Genomic DNA, 16,956 nt, shown 5'->3' on the forward strand with positions numbered 1-16,956 from the left:
AGGAATATAAAGAAACCAACATAAAAATGTGGGTCGTTTTCTCGGAATATTCACGGAAATTCCGCAAATGAACATTAACTCAAAAGTCTTGGCTTGTAGCAAAATCTGGTATGTTGGCGCTGTTGTAGTAATTTCTTATCATAATGAAATCAGTCAAAAAAGCCCAAAAAGCATTTTATTTTATTATAACAAGTTAAAAATGAAATCTTAAAGGTACGTCCGACCATTATGAAGATTCGTCAAATGTTAAAAATTTTCGCTGATTGTATGTAAAGTCATAGGCTCTACGATATCTTAAAATAGATGTCCAGTTTTCGGCGAAACGATGTTCAAGAAAAAATAACGAATTAAAAATAACTTCCATATTTTTCACATCCATGCATGATCGTTATTAAAGAGTTATTTACTGTTATTTCCCCCTCAAGTCATTACTTTCCTACCGATAATGATTACCTGCCTATTTTCAGCGTACAGAAACGCATTTCTTGCGTAATATTCAAGTTACAGGACACTTTTATTCACTTTTTTTATTACACAATATATTGTTATATAAATTAAAACGGGCGATGTTTTTGAGATGATAGATCTTAGAGCCTATGCTAGTAATGATTTCACTGGATAGAAAATCATTGTACATAACTTAAATGGTGATATTATCAAAGTAAACAAAATGTATGCAGTATTACAGGAAACGCAGAATAAAGGAAAACAGAAAAGTTTGTATAAAAAACGTAAAAGTAGTTTAAAGTTTTATTTGATTTCGAGAACGCTTTTAATAAAACAATTGTGAGATATTGATACCACAAAACATAGTTAAGAAAAAGGAAGAAGAATGCTAGTAAGTGATATTTTATATCAGGAGAGACTTCCGGTTGACATGACTATGTGAGCGCACGTGCCTGAGGAGCTCCGATAAAAAATTCGTCAATTTCAAGTTTCCTGGTCAAAAAAGCAGCATTTGTCGGCACCAGCATCTGGCTCATGTAGCAAGGTAACGTGACACAAAAACATTCATTACTTTGTTTCCAATTTGGAAACACGTTATAACTGAAAAGTACATGTACTGTACCTGCCCACCTGTGAACTATTTATAGCTGAGCTGTATACGTGTATTGAACGTTTACCCGAATGATGGCAGTTGAAGTCAATAAAAATGCTGAGTACCAAGCCCTGGTTGATTCATACAAAAACAAAGACATATCAGAGTGTTTCGCCAATATGCATTTCAGTTTTAGTCGCGAGGTTGATGCTATTAGAGGCACAGTTAAAGAACTCAGTTCGCGTGTTGATCAGCTGGAAAGCTTTGCCACTCATGCTAACCAGACTTTAAACATGATTGAGCCTGATATTAATAAGAAAATAACTAGTGAGGCTCATGAGAGACTGAAACTAGAAATATGGGGACGCAAGTGGAATCTTGTATTCAAAGGTATCGTGGGATCCGAGGGGGAAAAGCCAAGGGAGACACTCGCGCAGGTCAGAAAATTTTTATTGACGGATCTGAAAATTCCCCAAGAAACTGTTGACCAAATGGTATTCCAAGCAGCTCATAGGTTGAAAGGGGGTCAGGAGGGAAAAAAGAATATTATCGTTCGTTTTAATAGTCTGATCGACAGAGACGAGGTGATGGAAGCAGGCATGGGGCTAAAACCTGGATCGGGCTTCAGTGTTGTTACGGATCTCCCCCCTGAAATTAATAGAATCCGGGCACAGCTACTGAAACAGCGCTGGGAAATGTCCTCGGTGGAGAAGAAAAAGGTTAAACTGGTCTACCAAAGGGATTATCCTTTCGTCGCCCTGAAACAAAAGCCTAAGTTCTAAATGTTCTGATACATTACAATATATGCGAATACCGCTCGGTAGGATGAAGCTGACAGTACTTTATATCAATATTGTGTGACGGTCAGTATGCGTGACACGGACTTGAGCACGCGCGCACCGTTCTCGTGTCTTACCGGGGTGGAATGAATGACAATTGTGAAAACACAGGTGTAATGTGACATAACTAGCAGTGTTTTTGTATGTGGGTTTTTTTTTTGTTTTTTTTTTATGTGACGACCAGTTTGTGTAGAGTGTATGGTGATTCACTAATTAAATAATAAATACATATATATATATCTATTAAAGTATAACACAAAGATTGAGGTATTTACAATGTAATCTTTATCATAAGCTAGTACACTGTAGACATTTTGTTTACAGTTGTAAACTCTATCCTCTACCAATATCAATGTCACTTAATAGTGGATCAGCCATTTTGTACCTCAAAGATACATGTACACACATTGCCTTACGTGTAGTTTGTCAATCACTTGTACATTTAAAGGATTGCATATATAACGATTTTTTTTAAACTCATTTATTATTTGAAATGCAGATATATATGTTGTCTGCCTACATGTACATGTAGTTTTCTGTACGGAGTTGTCGTTCCTGGTAAAGGTCGACAACACGGGACTCATCCCTATCAATATAATCGATTACTAAACGTTTTTGTGTTAGCTATTTTAGATTGAATTAATGAAGTTACAACGCTTATATATTATATACATGTATGTACAATATATACTTAAGCTGTGCATGCCATAAAATTAGAATAATAATCCTAAAAATTACATATGACTACATTCTGTTAGTGTTGGCTCAGTAAAAAAAAAATAATTTTAATGACTGAAAATGTAGAATATCGGAGAATCCTCAGGCTCCTTATTCGGGAATATACATTGTAGGGAGAATGTTTGAAAGGGAAGTTTATCTATGGGGATTGGGGAACGGGGAGTTTTCATTGTTTGTTTCAAATGCGTCATTCACTTTATTATCCAAATCTAAGGTCAAATTGTTGAAAATATACCTTATTGTCATAATCAATATACCATTTGAAAATGGGTAAAATACGAATCGGAAGTTTGAATTGCCGTGGTCTTGCTAGTGATTTAGTTAAGAGGCGGGACGTTTTTCATAGATGTCGATCAAAATACGATATCACAATTTTAACGGATACACACGGCCATACTAATTCAGAAACATTGTGGAGGAATGAATGGGGAGGTAATATAAAATTTGCGTCGTTTTCATCAAACTGTAGGGGTATTGCAATACTTTTTAAAAATTCTTTCGATTACAGTGTGGTTGGTGAGTATAACGACCCAGACGGGAATTTTTTATTATTAAATATGATTATACAAAATGTTAAATTAACACTTTGTGGAATATACGGTCCAAATGATGATAAGCCAGCATTTTTTAGTAATCTACAAAATAGAATAGAAGCTATTGGTAATGATACTATAATCATAGCGGGGGACTGGAACGTCGCACTTGAATATGAAGTAGACACTTTCAATTATCGTCATCGCAATAATACCAGAGCAAATATTGAAATCCATAACATGATGCAAAATTTAGATCTAATTGATGTTTGGAGGGAATTTAATCCAGATGATAGAAAATACACGTGGTTTGGTCCAAATGGGAAAAAAAGTCGCCTTGATTATTTTTTGATATCCTCTGATTTACATAATAATATTCCTGCAGTAGGTATGGACTACGCTTACAAATCTGACCACTCGCCTGTTCATATTGAATTGGAATTTATTAAACAGCAGCGTGGGCGAGGTACATGGAAATTCAATAATAGTCTGCTCGGGGATCCGGAATATGTAAATAAAGTCAAGAATATTATCACAGAAGTTATAGCACAATACAGAGTAGATAACAATAATGACTTAGAAAACGCAGAATTTAACATAAGTGACAAATTATTTTGGGAAACCTTAAAACTAATGATACGGGGAAAGACAATTAGCTATTCTTCATTTAAGAAAAGGGAACGAGAAAAACAGGAGAACGATTTGGACAGTGAACTAAAAAATTTGTATGATAAATACCATTCAGAACAAAATGCACAATTACTGCAGGATATCTCAGAAACAGAGGTAAAATTAAAAACTTTAAGGGATAAGAAAATTAAAGGGATAATCACAAGAGCAAAGGTAAGGTGGAAGGTCGAAGGGGAAAAAAGCACTAAATACTTCTGCAATCTTGAAAAACGACAATACAATGAAAAAATGATTCCTAAACTAATTAATGACAACGGAAATGAAATACACAATTTAAATGAAATACTTAATGAACAATCAGCATTTTATTCCAATCTTTACAATACGAAAGGAACATTGTTTAATGAAGTTCACCAAGAATACTTTTTTAATGATAATAATCCGTTTATAACTAAACTCACGGATGAGCAAAGTGATTCTATGAATGGTCCACTCACGGTTGAAGAATGTTTAAGAACAATAAAAAATATGAGTAATGGAAAATCTCCAGGATTAGATGGATTCACCGTAGAGTTTTATAAATTTTTCTGGACAGATCTAAAACATTTTCTGCTAAGATCCATTAATCAATCATTAAGAGATCAGGAAATGTCAATTAGTCAGAGACGGGGATTAATTAAATGTATTCCGAAACAAGGGAAATCAAAATTGTATTTAAAAGATTGGAGACCTATTACTTTATTAAATGTCGATTATAAAATTGCATCGTCGTGTATTGCCAATAGAATTAAACAAACTCTAGTTGATATTATAAGTCCGAGTCAGGCGGGATTTGTCAAAGGTCGTTACATAGGGGAATGTACCAGGATAATTAATGATATTATTGAAAAGACGGAAGTTAATAATCAATCGGGTATTTTGCTAATGTTAGATTTTGAAAAGGCATTTGACTCCCTTGAGTGGCCATTCATAGAAAGAACTTTACGTTTTTTTGGTTTTAACGACTTCATTGTAAACTGTTTTAAAACTTTATACTCACATATATCTGCCTGTGTTGAAAACAATGGTCACCTCTCTACTTTTTTTCAAGTTACACGCGGAGTGCGACAAGGGGATCCTTTGTCTCCATATTTGTTTATTATTTGTATTGAATTATTGAGTGCAGCAATCAAATATGACCCTGATGTCAAGGGCATAATTTTAAATAATTCTGAATATCTTATAAGTCAGTACGCAGATGACTCAACATTAATACTTGATGATGATGCAAGGTCCTTAGCAAAATCTTTATTTTTGATCGACATCTATGGAGAATGTTCTGGTCTAAAAACCAATTACGATAAGTCTCAAGCTGTATGGATTGGGGTAAAACGGGGCTGCGGAGAGGAGATTGAAACGGAGCAAAATGTAACCTGGAATCAGCAAGGGAAATTTAAGTTGTTAGGGATAAGATACGATTTATCTAAAGATGATATTTATGAAGATAATTTTGTCGAAAAATTAAAATCAGTGGAGTCACTTCTCTCAGACTGGTCTTTTAGGAATCTTTCCATCATTGGGAAAGTGACTGTTATCAAAACATTAGTCTTTCCTATTATTGTGCAAATACTAACTGTTATCCCTAGTCCACATATTAAGATCCTAACAAACTTTCAAAGATTATTTTTTCATTTTATATGGAATAGTAAAGTTGATAAATTGAAAAGGAACCTTTTAATTGGTGATTATAAAGATGGAGGTTTGAAAGTTCTGGATATTTTTTCTTACTGTAAATCTTTAAAACTTATATGGATAAAGAAATGTTTGGATTCTAGTAATCATGCAGATTGGAAAAGGTTATTAGTTGATGATATAGAACATGTTGGAGGAAATAAAATATGGAGTTTAACAAAACATGGACTAGAGGAAGTTGTTAAGAAGTATAGTTTTGGGAAATTTTGGAAGGAAATTATGTCTATTTGGGGAAATCTATACGAACTCCTCCCGACAGCCCCGGAATATGTTCTCTCTCAGCCTCTATGGTTTAATAAAGAAATAAAAGTTAATAGACGAACCATCTTCTTCAAAAATCTGTGTAATGAAGGCATATATTTTGTTAAAGACTTAGTAGATGAGCATGGTAACATTATGTCTCTAGATAGTCTTATTCAGAAATACCGAGTAGATATGAACTTTATGACCTACAATAGCCTTATTAGTGCAATACCGAGAGGCTGGAAGAGAATGATCACCAATTATGGAAAAAATATTGAAAATGTTTTGCATGATAATTTGAGGCAACTGAAAAATATTGAAAAGCCAAATAAGTTTTTCTATAAGAAATTACTGTCTACTGTATTAATATTTCCACAACAATCCCATGAAAGGTGGCACACTATTCTGAATATCTCTCTTAGCCAAGATAACTGGGAAAATATCCATGCACTTCCATTTCGTGAGACAAAGGATTCAAAATTACAAAGTTTACAATACAGAATCACCCATAGAATTTTTTTTACAAACGGTATGCTATTAAAACGAAAGTTATTAGAACATCAGGAATGTAGTTTTTGTAGTGGTGCACCAGAAACAATATACCACCTTTTTTGGGATTGTACACATAGTCAATCACTCTGGACATGTTTTATAAATGCAGTTTTTATTAAATATAATGTTGTTTTAGAAAGAAAACCGGCTACTTTCCTATTTGGCATAAATGATGATGTTCAAGTGATAGGTTTAAATATATGCATATTGCTCATTAAGAAATATATATCGTTGATGCGACAATATAAAAAAATTCCAAACTGGGAAACATGTAAGACATTTATTCGAAATTACAGAAATCTTGATCTCTATTCGACCTATATGTTGACCCAAAACGCAGCGAACAAGATCCGGCAAAAATGGGAAAGTATCAAACTTATTTTAGAATGAACTTTGATATTTTGTCTATAATGTGTGTTTTCATCAACAACCTTTGTCAAAATTGTACCTTAACTATGTGATTGATGCAATTAAAATATCAATTAAAAAAAAAAAAGAAGATATTTTATATCAGAACACCGTGCAACCAGCAACAGACATAGTTTAAGAAAGGTTTATATACAATAGATACAATACAACATAATAAAGTTATCAACACATAGAATACATTTGAAAACCGAGAACTCAAACTAAACATAAAAAAATCAGTGGATTCGTTTTTATATTATTATTATGATACAACTTTCGGTGATAGTAAAAAACAAAATCTGACGTTCATCGAAATTTGAAAAAAAACCACTATCTACAGTAAAGAACACAAAATGAATAAGGATATGTTAAACATTGTATTTAGAGATGATGTCAAAACGGCGACAGAATGTGTGTACATGTTGAACTGTTAATAACTTTGTGAGAGAAAAAAAAAGATACATGTACATGCTTTCTAAGGAAAGGTCCAAATATGTAGGCTGTATCACAAGCGGGATTTCGGCTTTAGCCTATAGTAGCAGGATGATTTCCGTGAGAGCGAAAGGTCGATAGTTCGAAGCCCGGCAAGTAGTAGGTACAGTGTAGTATGCAGTGAGTAGTAAACAGGAAGTAGACTAGTACATTGTAAGCATTAGGCAGCGTTTGCAGTAGACACTAAGCAGCAATAAGCAGTAGGCAGTGTTTGAAGTAGACAGTATGTAGTACGCAGTAGACAGTACTTGCAGTAGACACTAAGCAGCAATAAGCAGTAGTCAGTGTAAGTATTAAGTAGTAGGCAGTATTTGCAGTAGACACTAAGCAGTAATAAGCATTAGGTAGTGTTTACAGTAGACACTAAGCAGTAATTAGCAGTAAGCAGTGTTTGCAGTAGACAGTAAGCAGTAATAAGCAGTGAGCAGTGGATTTGGCAGTAGGCAGTACGCAGTAATAGTACATTGTAGTTAAAATGTAACAAGCAGTAGGCAGGCTTTACTCATATAAATTCTTCAATGACTTCTACTAGCTGCGTTTTGCGCAACCTTTGTGCACCTTTTCATCCCCCGTAGTACTATGAGCCTGTAGATTTTAGGGTTTCATTTTCCTCACGCTTTGGATATTGGTTTGACCTCTGCTCTTTTACAGGAATCAGCTAGTTCGCTCTTATGTTAACAATGAGCGGCTTAATGATGGTTACAGAGTTTTGACATACATATTTCGTATTTGGCCTGCATGACTTTTGTTCGATTTTACCTCTTTTTTTTCTTTTTTTGTTTGTTTGATAGCTTGTTTTTGTTTTGTTGTCTTTTCTTATTATTATTTTAATAATCAATTAATTCATTTATTGCTTTTTTTTGTTATTTCATATTACCAATTTTCTGACTTTCTTAGTTCTTTTACCTGCGTCTTTCCATAAAAGCTGAGGGTCTGATTTGAGTTGTTAAGCCATATCACTGTCAAAAGGATACTTGTTCGACCTCCTTCCGTGTGGCGGTACATTCATTGCGCACTACTCCGCTTCCTTCAATTGAAATTTACATTATTAAGATGGACAGCAATAAACGAAATCTGAGAAGGAAAAAAAATGTGATCATATATAAACCTTCATATTATCTACATGAAGGAGAGAGTGTGCAGGGAAGAGGAGAGAGGTGAAAGTGCAGTGGGCTTGCAAGCTTATTAACAACATCAAATCTTTCATGATCATAATTATCTCCATTTAGAGAGAGAGAAAAATACAGGGTACCAAATGATTCGTCAACTGAGGTAGTAATTTCCAAAGTGACGAAAGTAACGAACACATTTGTATAAAGTCAAAAGCGTTTAGTAGCAATTATAAACTTTTGAATATATGTAAACAATTCCTTATTTTCTTCGAAAGAGAGGGTTTCATCTCCAAATAGTAACATCCTTTCAGTTAAATGATACTGATTGATCGGGTTGAAGTATGGCGTGCGGAGATTAACGTATAGTAGGCATCGCAAAAGATAGTGGAAATACAGAGAGGACTATCAACTAAGCCTTTCGAGAAAAGGTGGCAATTTAGGGAGCTACATTCCATTCTTAATCTCGCATGGAGGATCTGGCTTTGTCTGCTTCCAGAGGAGAAATATAATGGTACTTTGGTGGGAGGTCCATGCAAACGTTTCTTAAGTTTGCGCAGTGACGGATTCGTTTTAACATCAGACGTAAGAGAGTTCCAACATTTTAAGACAAAGAAAATAAAAGAATTTTGAAATAAAGAAGAGGACGAACATTTTCTCCGTCTCTAGTAGCATGAATATGTACATCGGAATTTCTATTTGGGATTATGTTTTGTCTCGTATTTTCTCCTGAGATTGCGCTTTTTTATATTCTCGCTGTGATTCCTGATTGATGTTCCGTTTTTAGAGGTTCTTTCGAAACGCTTCATGCACACCGCTACGTTTTTACGAATACTTTCCATATAACTTTCTGAGGTAGAGAGTGGCAGAGTGGCAGGCATCATCTACTTTTCGACGTACATGAATCGAGGTACTCAGTGTCGAATAAGGCTATTTCCTGTGAAATCACATCTTACAATGTATTTGCATTTGTGGAAATTGATCTTTGGTTCCTGGTTTTGGTCTCATTCATGTGAACATCATTGTTGGAGGACAGGATAGAAAACAGACCATTATACACATCCCAATCCGGCTCTTATACAACATCGCCTACCATATTCTCCTCGTTAGTTAAAATCAAGTCTAATTGGTTTGGTTAAAATTGTTATAAATGGCATCGTCGACCCCACATGAACAAATGCTCTATCGCTTTGTGCGATATTCACTTAGGGTCGAGAAATTCCATTATCAAAAATAAAAGACAATTGCATACAGTGTATCTAATGGCGCTGCATCACGTATATTTTTCGAGGATTAGGTGCATTAAGTGTAGTTGTTGTATTGAATTATACTCTCAGACTCTCCCAGGTTAAAATACTCTAAAACTAGCCAATGTTAAAATGTAGTTATTATACTGTATACACCCAGACTATAGCACAGGTTAAAATTTAGTTATTATACTGTATACACTTAACTAGTTGAGGCTAAAATTTAGTTTTAATACTGTATACTCACAAACCAGTTAAGGTTAAAATGAAGTTATACTGTATACTCTCAGACTAGGTAAGGTTAAAATTTAGTTATCATACCGTATACACTTAAACTAGTTAAGGTTAAAATGTAGTTATACCACTGTATATTCTCAAACTAGTTAAGGTTAAAATGTAGTTATAATACTGTATAGTCTCAAACTTGTTAAGGTTAAAATGTGGTTATAACACTGTAAACTCTCAAACTAGTCAAGGTATAAATGTAGTAGTAATACTGTATACTCTCAAACTAGTTAAGGTTGAAATATAGTTATCATATTGTATACACTCAAACTAGCCAATTTTAAAATGTAGTTATTATACTGTATACATGTAAACTAGCCAATGTTAAAATTTAGTTTTAATACTGTAAATTCTCAAACCAGTTAAGGTTAAAATGAGGTTATTATACTGTATACTGTAAACTCTCAGACTAGTTAAGGTTAAAATGTAGCTATTATACTGTCTACTCTCAATCTAGTCAAGGAACAAATGTAGTTACAATACTGTATACTCTCAGACTAATTAAAGTTAAAACGAAGTTATAATACTGTATACTATCAGACTAGATAAGGTTAAAATGTAGTTACTGTATACTATCAAATGATAGTTTATAACTTCCAAGTTGTATTTATCTGAAACAACTTTGCCACAGCATGTTATATATGCAACAAATGTAACACAACTTATGATTCTACTGTGCAATCATGTGTGTTTCCACTAACGTAACAGATAAAAAAGGGGTAGGTAGGTAGGGATTTTTTTTCAAATGTTTTTTACTAAGGTTATATAGGCAAGCAATCTTGGCTTTGGTAGTCCTTTCTTGAAAATGGCAAACAAATTTATATATATAAAAAAAAAAAAAAAATCAGGGTACTGAAGTAGGCACAAAAATATAGCTTAGGTAATGTTAGCTGTAACACACGTCGTATTATGGTATACCCTGCGCTGTATGTCCGTCCGTTAACTTTTCATTGTTAGTGTGTATTACGGAATGTTGTAATTATTTTATGCAGTGTTATGCCCCTTTTATTGTTCAATATGGGCATTGTGTAGAAAATGCAAATGTATTCTTTTTAATTTTTTTTTGTTCAATTTCTCTTAGATTTTGTACAATACAACCAGAGACCTATATTGATTTATATAGGTCTCTGATAAAACTAGAAGCAATTATGTTTACATATATTACAGGTTTTTTGGCTCGTGTTTCAACTATTTGCATTACAGCATTGTATATTTTCTCAGGTAAAGTTCATTTCAGGAATCCAGAATCCAGCACCTAGATCACTAGGCCTGATGCTCCAGTATAATAAAAAAAAAAATGCTAATGCATTAAGATAGAATACACAAAATGCTTGTATCAAAATATATGTTCCAGAGTGCCCTTATCAAGTTTTACGAAGAACAAGGTGGGCAACTTATCACAAACTCCAAGAGAAAAATGGAAAATGATGAAGATGCTGGATCTCATAAGAAGTCAAGGTATAGAATGATACTGTTAGTTTTAAAGATCAGTCTGAATACCATTACACAGCTAAATATAGTTACATTTACGGGGTGTTATTCTGACGTTTCATAAACATTCTTATAAAAGGTTTTTTTCATAAAATAGCATCATTCAATGCTATGCCAGTTAAAAAAAGTTCATAAAATGTCAAAATAATGGGTACTAACATTCATTGTATGCATATAATCTGATTTGCATTCAATAATACCTTACAGAGAAGAGGAGTCTGACCCAGAACCACATAGGATTCGACTTCTATCTTGGAATATAGATGGACTTGACAAAGATGCAATAAAAAGACGGACAAAAGCAGTGTGTGAAATCATCAATAAGTGTGTACATCATGTCATATCTATTTACTTAGTACAAATTATCAGTGTCAATTTCTGCAGTACTCATTACCGAATGTAAACTTGCTGTGTTAAAACCTTTGAATTTTGTGAGTACCCGGTCATAGTGAAATCCAGTGGCTGATATATATGTTGTACCAGTATCACAAACTGATTCTGAATGCTGCCATCATATTAAATAAATCAACCTTATTGTGTTAAATTCATGCATAAGTTATGTTTAACAAAAATAACTATGGATGGCTATATTTATTCATAAAAATTAGCCTTTCATGAAACTTCAATAGTATAATATAATGCATATTTCATAAATTATTTTGAATTTATACATCATTGTCTAGATATCCATGGTAATTTGTGCTACATTTAGCAAAGTGTAGCACAATCAGCTGTGTGTATCAGACCATGCATATAGATGTGCATACATGTATATGAAAGCAAAAAAAATCATAACCAGGTATGATATATTTTTTTTGTAACAGAGAGAACCCCCATGTCGTCTTTCTACAGGAAGTGACAGCTAAGACTCAACCAATTTTGGAGTCGAACTGCCCTGCCTACCAGATTATACCTGGGGGAGATGAGCACTATTATACCTGTATGTTAATGAAGGTGGGACAGGTAGAAGTGATCCACCACCAAACGCTGCCCTTCCCCAACACATCGATGTCGAGAAACCTCCTACTTGTACAGGTAAGTAATCGTAACCCTTCCCTAACACATTACTGATGAGTAACCTCCTACTTGTACAGGTAAGTAATTCACTTAGTTTAATTAATTGAATTAGTTTTTTGATTTGATTTTGTTTAACGTCCTATTAACAACCAGGGTTATTTAAGGACGTGCTAGGTTTGGAGGTGGAGGAAAGCCGGAGTACCCGGAGAAAAACCACCGGCCTACGGTCAGAAACTGTCAACTGCCCGACGTAGGTTTCGAACTCGCAACCCAGAAGTGGAGGGCTAGTGTTAAAGTGTCGGGACACCTTAACAACTCTGCCACCACGGCCCTCATGTCGAGAGACCTCCTACTTGTACAGGTACATTGTAAGTAGTGCAGTACCCTTCCCTAACACATTACTGATGAGGAACCTCCTACTTGTACAGGTAAGTAGTCAGTAACCCTTCCCTTACACATTACTGGTGAGGAACCTCCTACTTGTACAGGTAAGTAATCTGTAACCCTTCCCTAACACAATGATGTTGAGTAACCGCCTCCTTGTACAGGTAAATGTAATTCTCTGTCATCCTCCAACACAAGTACATATTAAGTAGATCAAGTTCCACGCACAGTGGCATATTTAACAATGTAGATTAGGAAGTGATTGTGAAGAATGTTTTTTTTTTTACATTTTTACTAGTAAAATATCAAAAATTATTTTTGGGAGAATTGAAAGCTGACCCATACATTTAGCTATAAGAAATAAATATCTAACGGTATTTACAGTAATACTAAATATATTTCAGGTGTGGGGCTACTATTTCATTTTGTGACATATATTTTGTATTATTGAAGACACTGTTAGCACACACACACACACACACACGCACAGCCTCCTCACTGTGCCTGGAAGTATAACTTTGATGACTATTTTGATAATTGAATACAGTGCACTTTTCACAATTCACAATTGTTAAAGACTTCTTTTATAAACCAAATACATCTACTGTAGAGTCATTTTGGCTCCCCATGCCTAATCACTTGCTGGAGTGGCATATGCTTCAAGTTCATAAATAGAAATGTTTATCTGTTCATATTACAGTGTAAGATTAAGGATGAAAACTTTGTTTTGATGACCTCTCATTTGGAAAGTGGCGAAAAATATTCCGAGGAACGTGTGGCTCAGCTACAAAAGGCTTTTCGTGTGATGCAGAAATCCTCACAGTCGTCCACTGTTATATTTGGAGGGGATCTCAACTTACGTGATAAAGAAGTTAGTATTGTAGATTTCATTTTTAAAGATCAATTCAATTATTTATTTTGAGGAATATGGTAAAGATAAGAATAAATAGGATTGTACGGTTTTATTTTTTGCGCTAAATTGACATTTCAGTTTTCGATGTATTTTTGGTAAAGTAATAAACAAATTATATAATGCAGAATGATGATGGTGTTATGGAGATGATGGTGTTTGATTCGTGGATGATGATGATGATGATGATGATGAACACTGTAACGTTTGTAGTTTACCTTTACTTTGGTTAATAAGGCACCTGTGTAGGAGCGATGAAAGAATATGCTATCTGCATTTCACTGTATGTCATAAATTATTGTGCTCAATCTGCGCATGTGGGTTTCTCTTTGGCCCGTCTGTTCTGGAGACATTGATGAGCCCAAGAATATTTAATTGTAGAAAGTGACTGGAAGTTGGATCCCTGCAGAAATGGGGTTTTTCTTTCATGTTTTCTATTAATGGGACTGAAGCAACCAGGTTCTTTATTTTAGCATAACAATTATCTTAAGAACCCCTGCAAAATACAAATCATGTGCAGGTAACATATGATATTTTTTAGAACTTATGTTGTAAAATAACACTTTTTTTCAGGTTGCCAATATTGGAGGCCCGCCTTCGGGTGTCCAGGATATCTGGGAGATGACTGGTCAACGTCCAGAAGCAGCTTACACCTGGGACATGTCTCGCAATGACAACAAGCTTTTTCTTGTTAAGTTCAAGCCCAAGTTAAGATTTGATCGGTTGTACATAAGAGGGGCAGAGCCACCTGTTATTGATCCAGTTTACATGGAACTTGTTGGAATCGAACGTGTTGCTAAGTGTGGAAAGTATCCTAGCGATCACTGGGGACTATTGACTCATTACAACATAATTTCAAAGGTCAAAAATGTTGTTTCCAAAGTCTAATGATCATGGAAGTTATTCAGTTAATTTGTATCTTTAATTTATAGAGTGATTTTGTAACAGTGGTACAAATGACATTTTAAAGCTTTCATCTGAGCCAGCAATCATAAACAAAGCGAAGTAAGTCTTTATTTAGGAATTTGTTATACTATATTACGAATTACATCAGTCAATATTCAATAATCAAAGGTCATACTTGATCACTTTTGAAATGAAAATGATTAAATATCTAATGAAGCCCTCAACTTATTTAGTTAATATTCACATCATAGTATATACATACATGTACACTGTATTATAACATCATGTTCTACGCCTGATTTATATTCGCTGTCACTTAATTGTCTACATTTAACCTTACATTATTGGAGAAGAAATCTTACAAACACATGGGGATGGAGATTCTGGCTTCCTGTATGCATGTTATGACCATAACTGTTGATAGAAGGTTAAACAATTCAAAACAAAACAGACACTCTTAGGGCAATGTGGGGACCTGATGGGAGAATTTAAGTAATAGATCAAGGAATGAATGAGAATGATCTGCCCCTTAATGGAAAATAGAAATTTAGACTAAATTTGATCACAATTTAAATTTGATCACAATCATTCCTTGTTGGATGCAAAATGTTTCCCGGGAATCTATATCTTAATGTCTTTCTATACAAAGAAACGAAATATAAAGATGTGAAATTTAGGCCAACTGGATCTCTTCATAAAACATATATTTGTTGAAAGTTATATTTGAAAGGATATACTTCTAATTAGAAATTTAGTGGTACATATATGATATCCATTATTTTAGGTGTATGCCTACACTTGTACATGTAAACTAGTGGTACAATAAGAACATTGATGCCTGCACAGAAAATTTGGGGAAAAAATCGTAAATAATTTTATTGTATCGATGGATTTGAAAACACATTTAACACTTGTACTAAGTTGATATGACAGTTGTAATCTGATTTAAAGAAGATTATATGCAAAGACAGATATCAAAGTAAAATATGTATGCAGCAATTTACAATGTAAGGAGAGTTAGACATTTTGCCTTGTGCTTTCACTGTTGCCAGCATTGCCATAATTATTATGATGGTTACTCATTTCTTCAAATGTTTTATTATTAACAATATTTTATTTGTTTAATTTGCACACAGGGACTTGACACGAATCTTCATGGTCTATATATACATGTACATGTTATAGTATTGATACTGAAGTATGGACCATGGCTTGGAATTTGTCAGGTCCCTGTGGTTATTGCATCATAAGATTGTAGAGGTTATTGTGCCATATTGAACTGTTACAACCAGAACCATTTTAGGACAAGAATGTGATTGTATTATTGTTAGAAATGATTATTGTTTTGACAAAAAATAAACCTATCATTAACATACTGTTTTGATATTTATACTTGAAGTCCGGAGAACATCATCAGATGTCCGGGTTGTTCAAATCACCCTTCATCCGTTGTTTGTCATTTATCTGGTCATTAATCTGGCCTTAGTTCAAATGAATGATCTTCAAGGTCATAGCTAGGGGTCAGATGTGTTAATATCTTTAAACAACATTTTCTCAATAACCTGGCCTGTGGTTGTGATATCGGGTCAGGACGAGTAGCCTACTTGGATGAAGGACTACAAAGGTTGTTCAAATCAATGATCTTGACATAGTCCAGGTCGCAGGGGTAAAATGTGTTTCAATCTTTAAACAGCTTCTTCTAAGTAGCCAAGAGGCACAAATGTGTATGCAAGATCGAAACGAGACTTCAACGTGACTGAACTCTAGCAGAAGAGCTGATCCTTAAATCGACTTGCAACGAAATATTTGGAAACTCCGAGTTGGATTAAAAGAGGAGTGAACTGGATCTTTTGATGTGTGGTGACACTACGTCTGTCTGGCCAATTGCAAGTATGTCAAAAATTCATTGATCGTTCACAGGGACCGACACCTACATTAAAAAGAGGCCAATGTGTCTTAATGGTCACCTGAGTTTTAAAATATTTCAGTTAATTTAACTGACCATTTTTAGTCCCGCCCATCAGCCCAGGGAGTCAGTCAGGGCCAACATGTGCATACCATCAAGCTTTCATCCCATGCTGATAATGTGAACAAAGAATGAATTCCAATAGAAATCAAACAAATGATAATCAAAATTGTGATTTCCCTATATAAACTATATTCAAGTTAACCCCATCCCCAGGGGCAAACAGGATCATGAAATTCACAATTTTGGTAAAGGACATATAATTAAGACTTTTCTATCCGTGAAGAGTATTTGATTCTACCATATCTGGAAGTTGAGAAGATTTTTGAAATTTTAGACAGTTTGAGCATTTTTGGCCCAGCCCCTCGGGCCCTGGGGGATCGGGACCTTTGGTCATGACAGCTTTTAGTTTAGTTTTATATCGGGAAGTGGTCTT

General features: G+C 34.4%; 1 protein-coding gene across 1 annotated transcript; it reads left to right on the top strand.

Moving 5' to 3' along the window:
• Nucleotides 1-670: 670 nt before the first annotated feature.
• On the top strand, nucleotides 671-15,927 carry LOC117330148 (tyrosyl-DNA phosphodiesterase 2-like). The gene is made up of 7 exons (XM_033888368.1): nucleotides 671-716; nucleotides 936-991; nucleotides 11,201-11,304; nucleotides 11,545-11,661; nucleotides 12,162-12,372; nucleotides 13,439-13,609; nucleotides 14,222-15,927. The coding sequence occupies exons 1-7, from the start codon at nucleotides 671-673 to the stop codon at nucleotides 14,534-14,536; spliced, it is 1,020 nt and encodes a 339-aa protein (XP_033744259.1). The 3' UTR covers nucleotides 14,537-15,927.
• The last annotated feature ends 1,029 nt before the right edge of the window (nucleotides 15,928-16,956 follow it).

The sequence above is a fragment of the Pecten maximus genome, chromosome 6 (assembly GCF_902652985.1).
Source record: "Pecten maximus chromosome 6, xPecMax1.1, whole genome shotgun sequence".
In the NCBI taxonomy this organism is placed as follows: domain Eukaryota; kingdom Metazoa; phylum Mollusca; class Bivalvia; order Pectinida; family Pectinidae; genus Pecten; species Pecten maximus.

Excerpts from the sequence above, each read along its gene's own strand:
- LOC117330148 (XM_033888368.1), top strand. The coding sequence starts at position 671 with ATGTATGCAGTATTACAGGAAACGCAGAATAAAGGAAAACAGAAAA. Across the intron at positions 717-935 it reads GAATAAAGGAAAACAGAAAA|TTTCCTGGTCAAAAAAGCAG; the intron begins GTTTGTATAAAA and ends GTCAATTTCAAG. Across the intron at positions 11,305-11,544 it reads GGATCTCATAAGAAGTCAAG|AGAAGAGGAGTCTGACCCAG; the intron begins GTATAGAATGAT and ends AATACCTTACAG.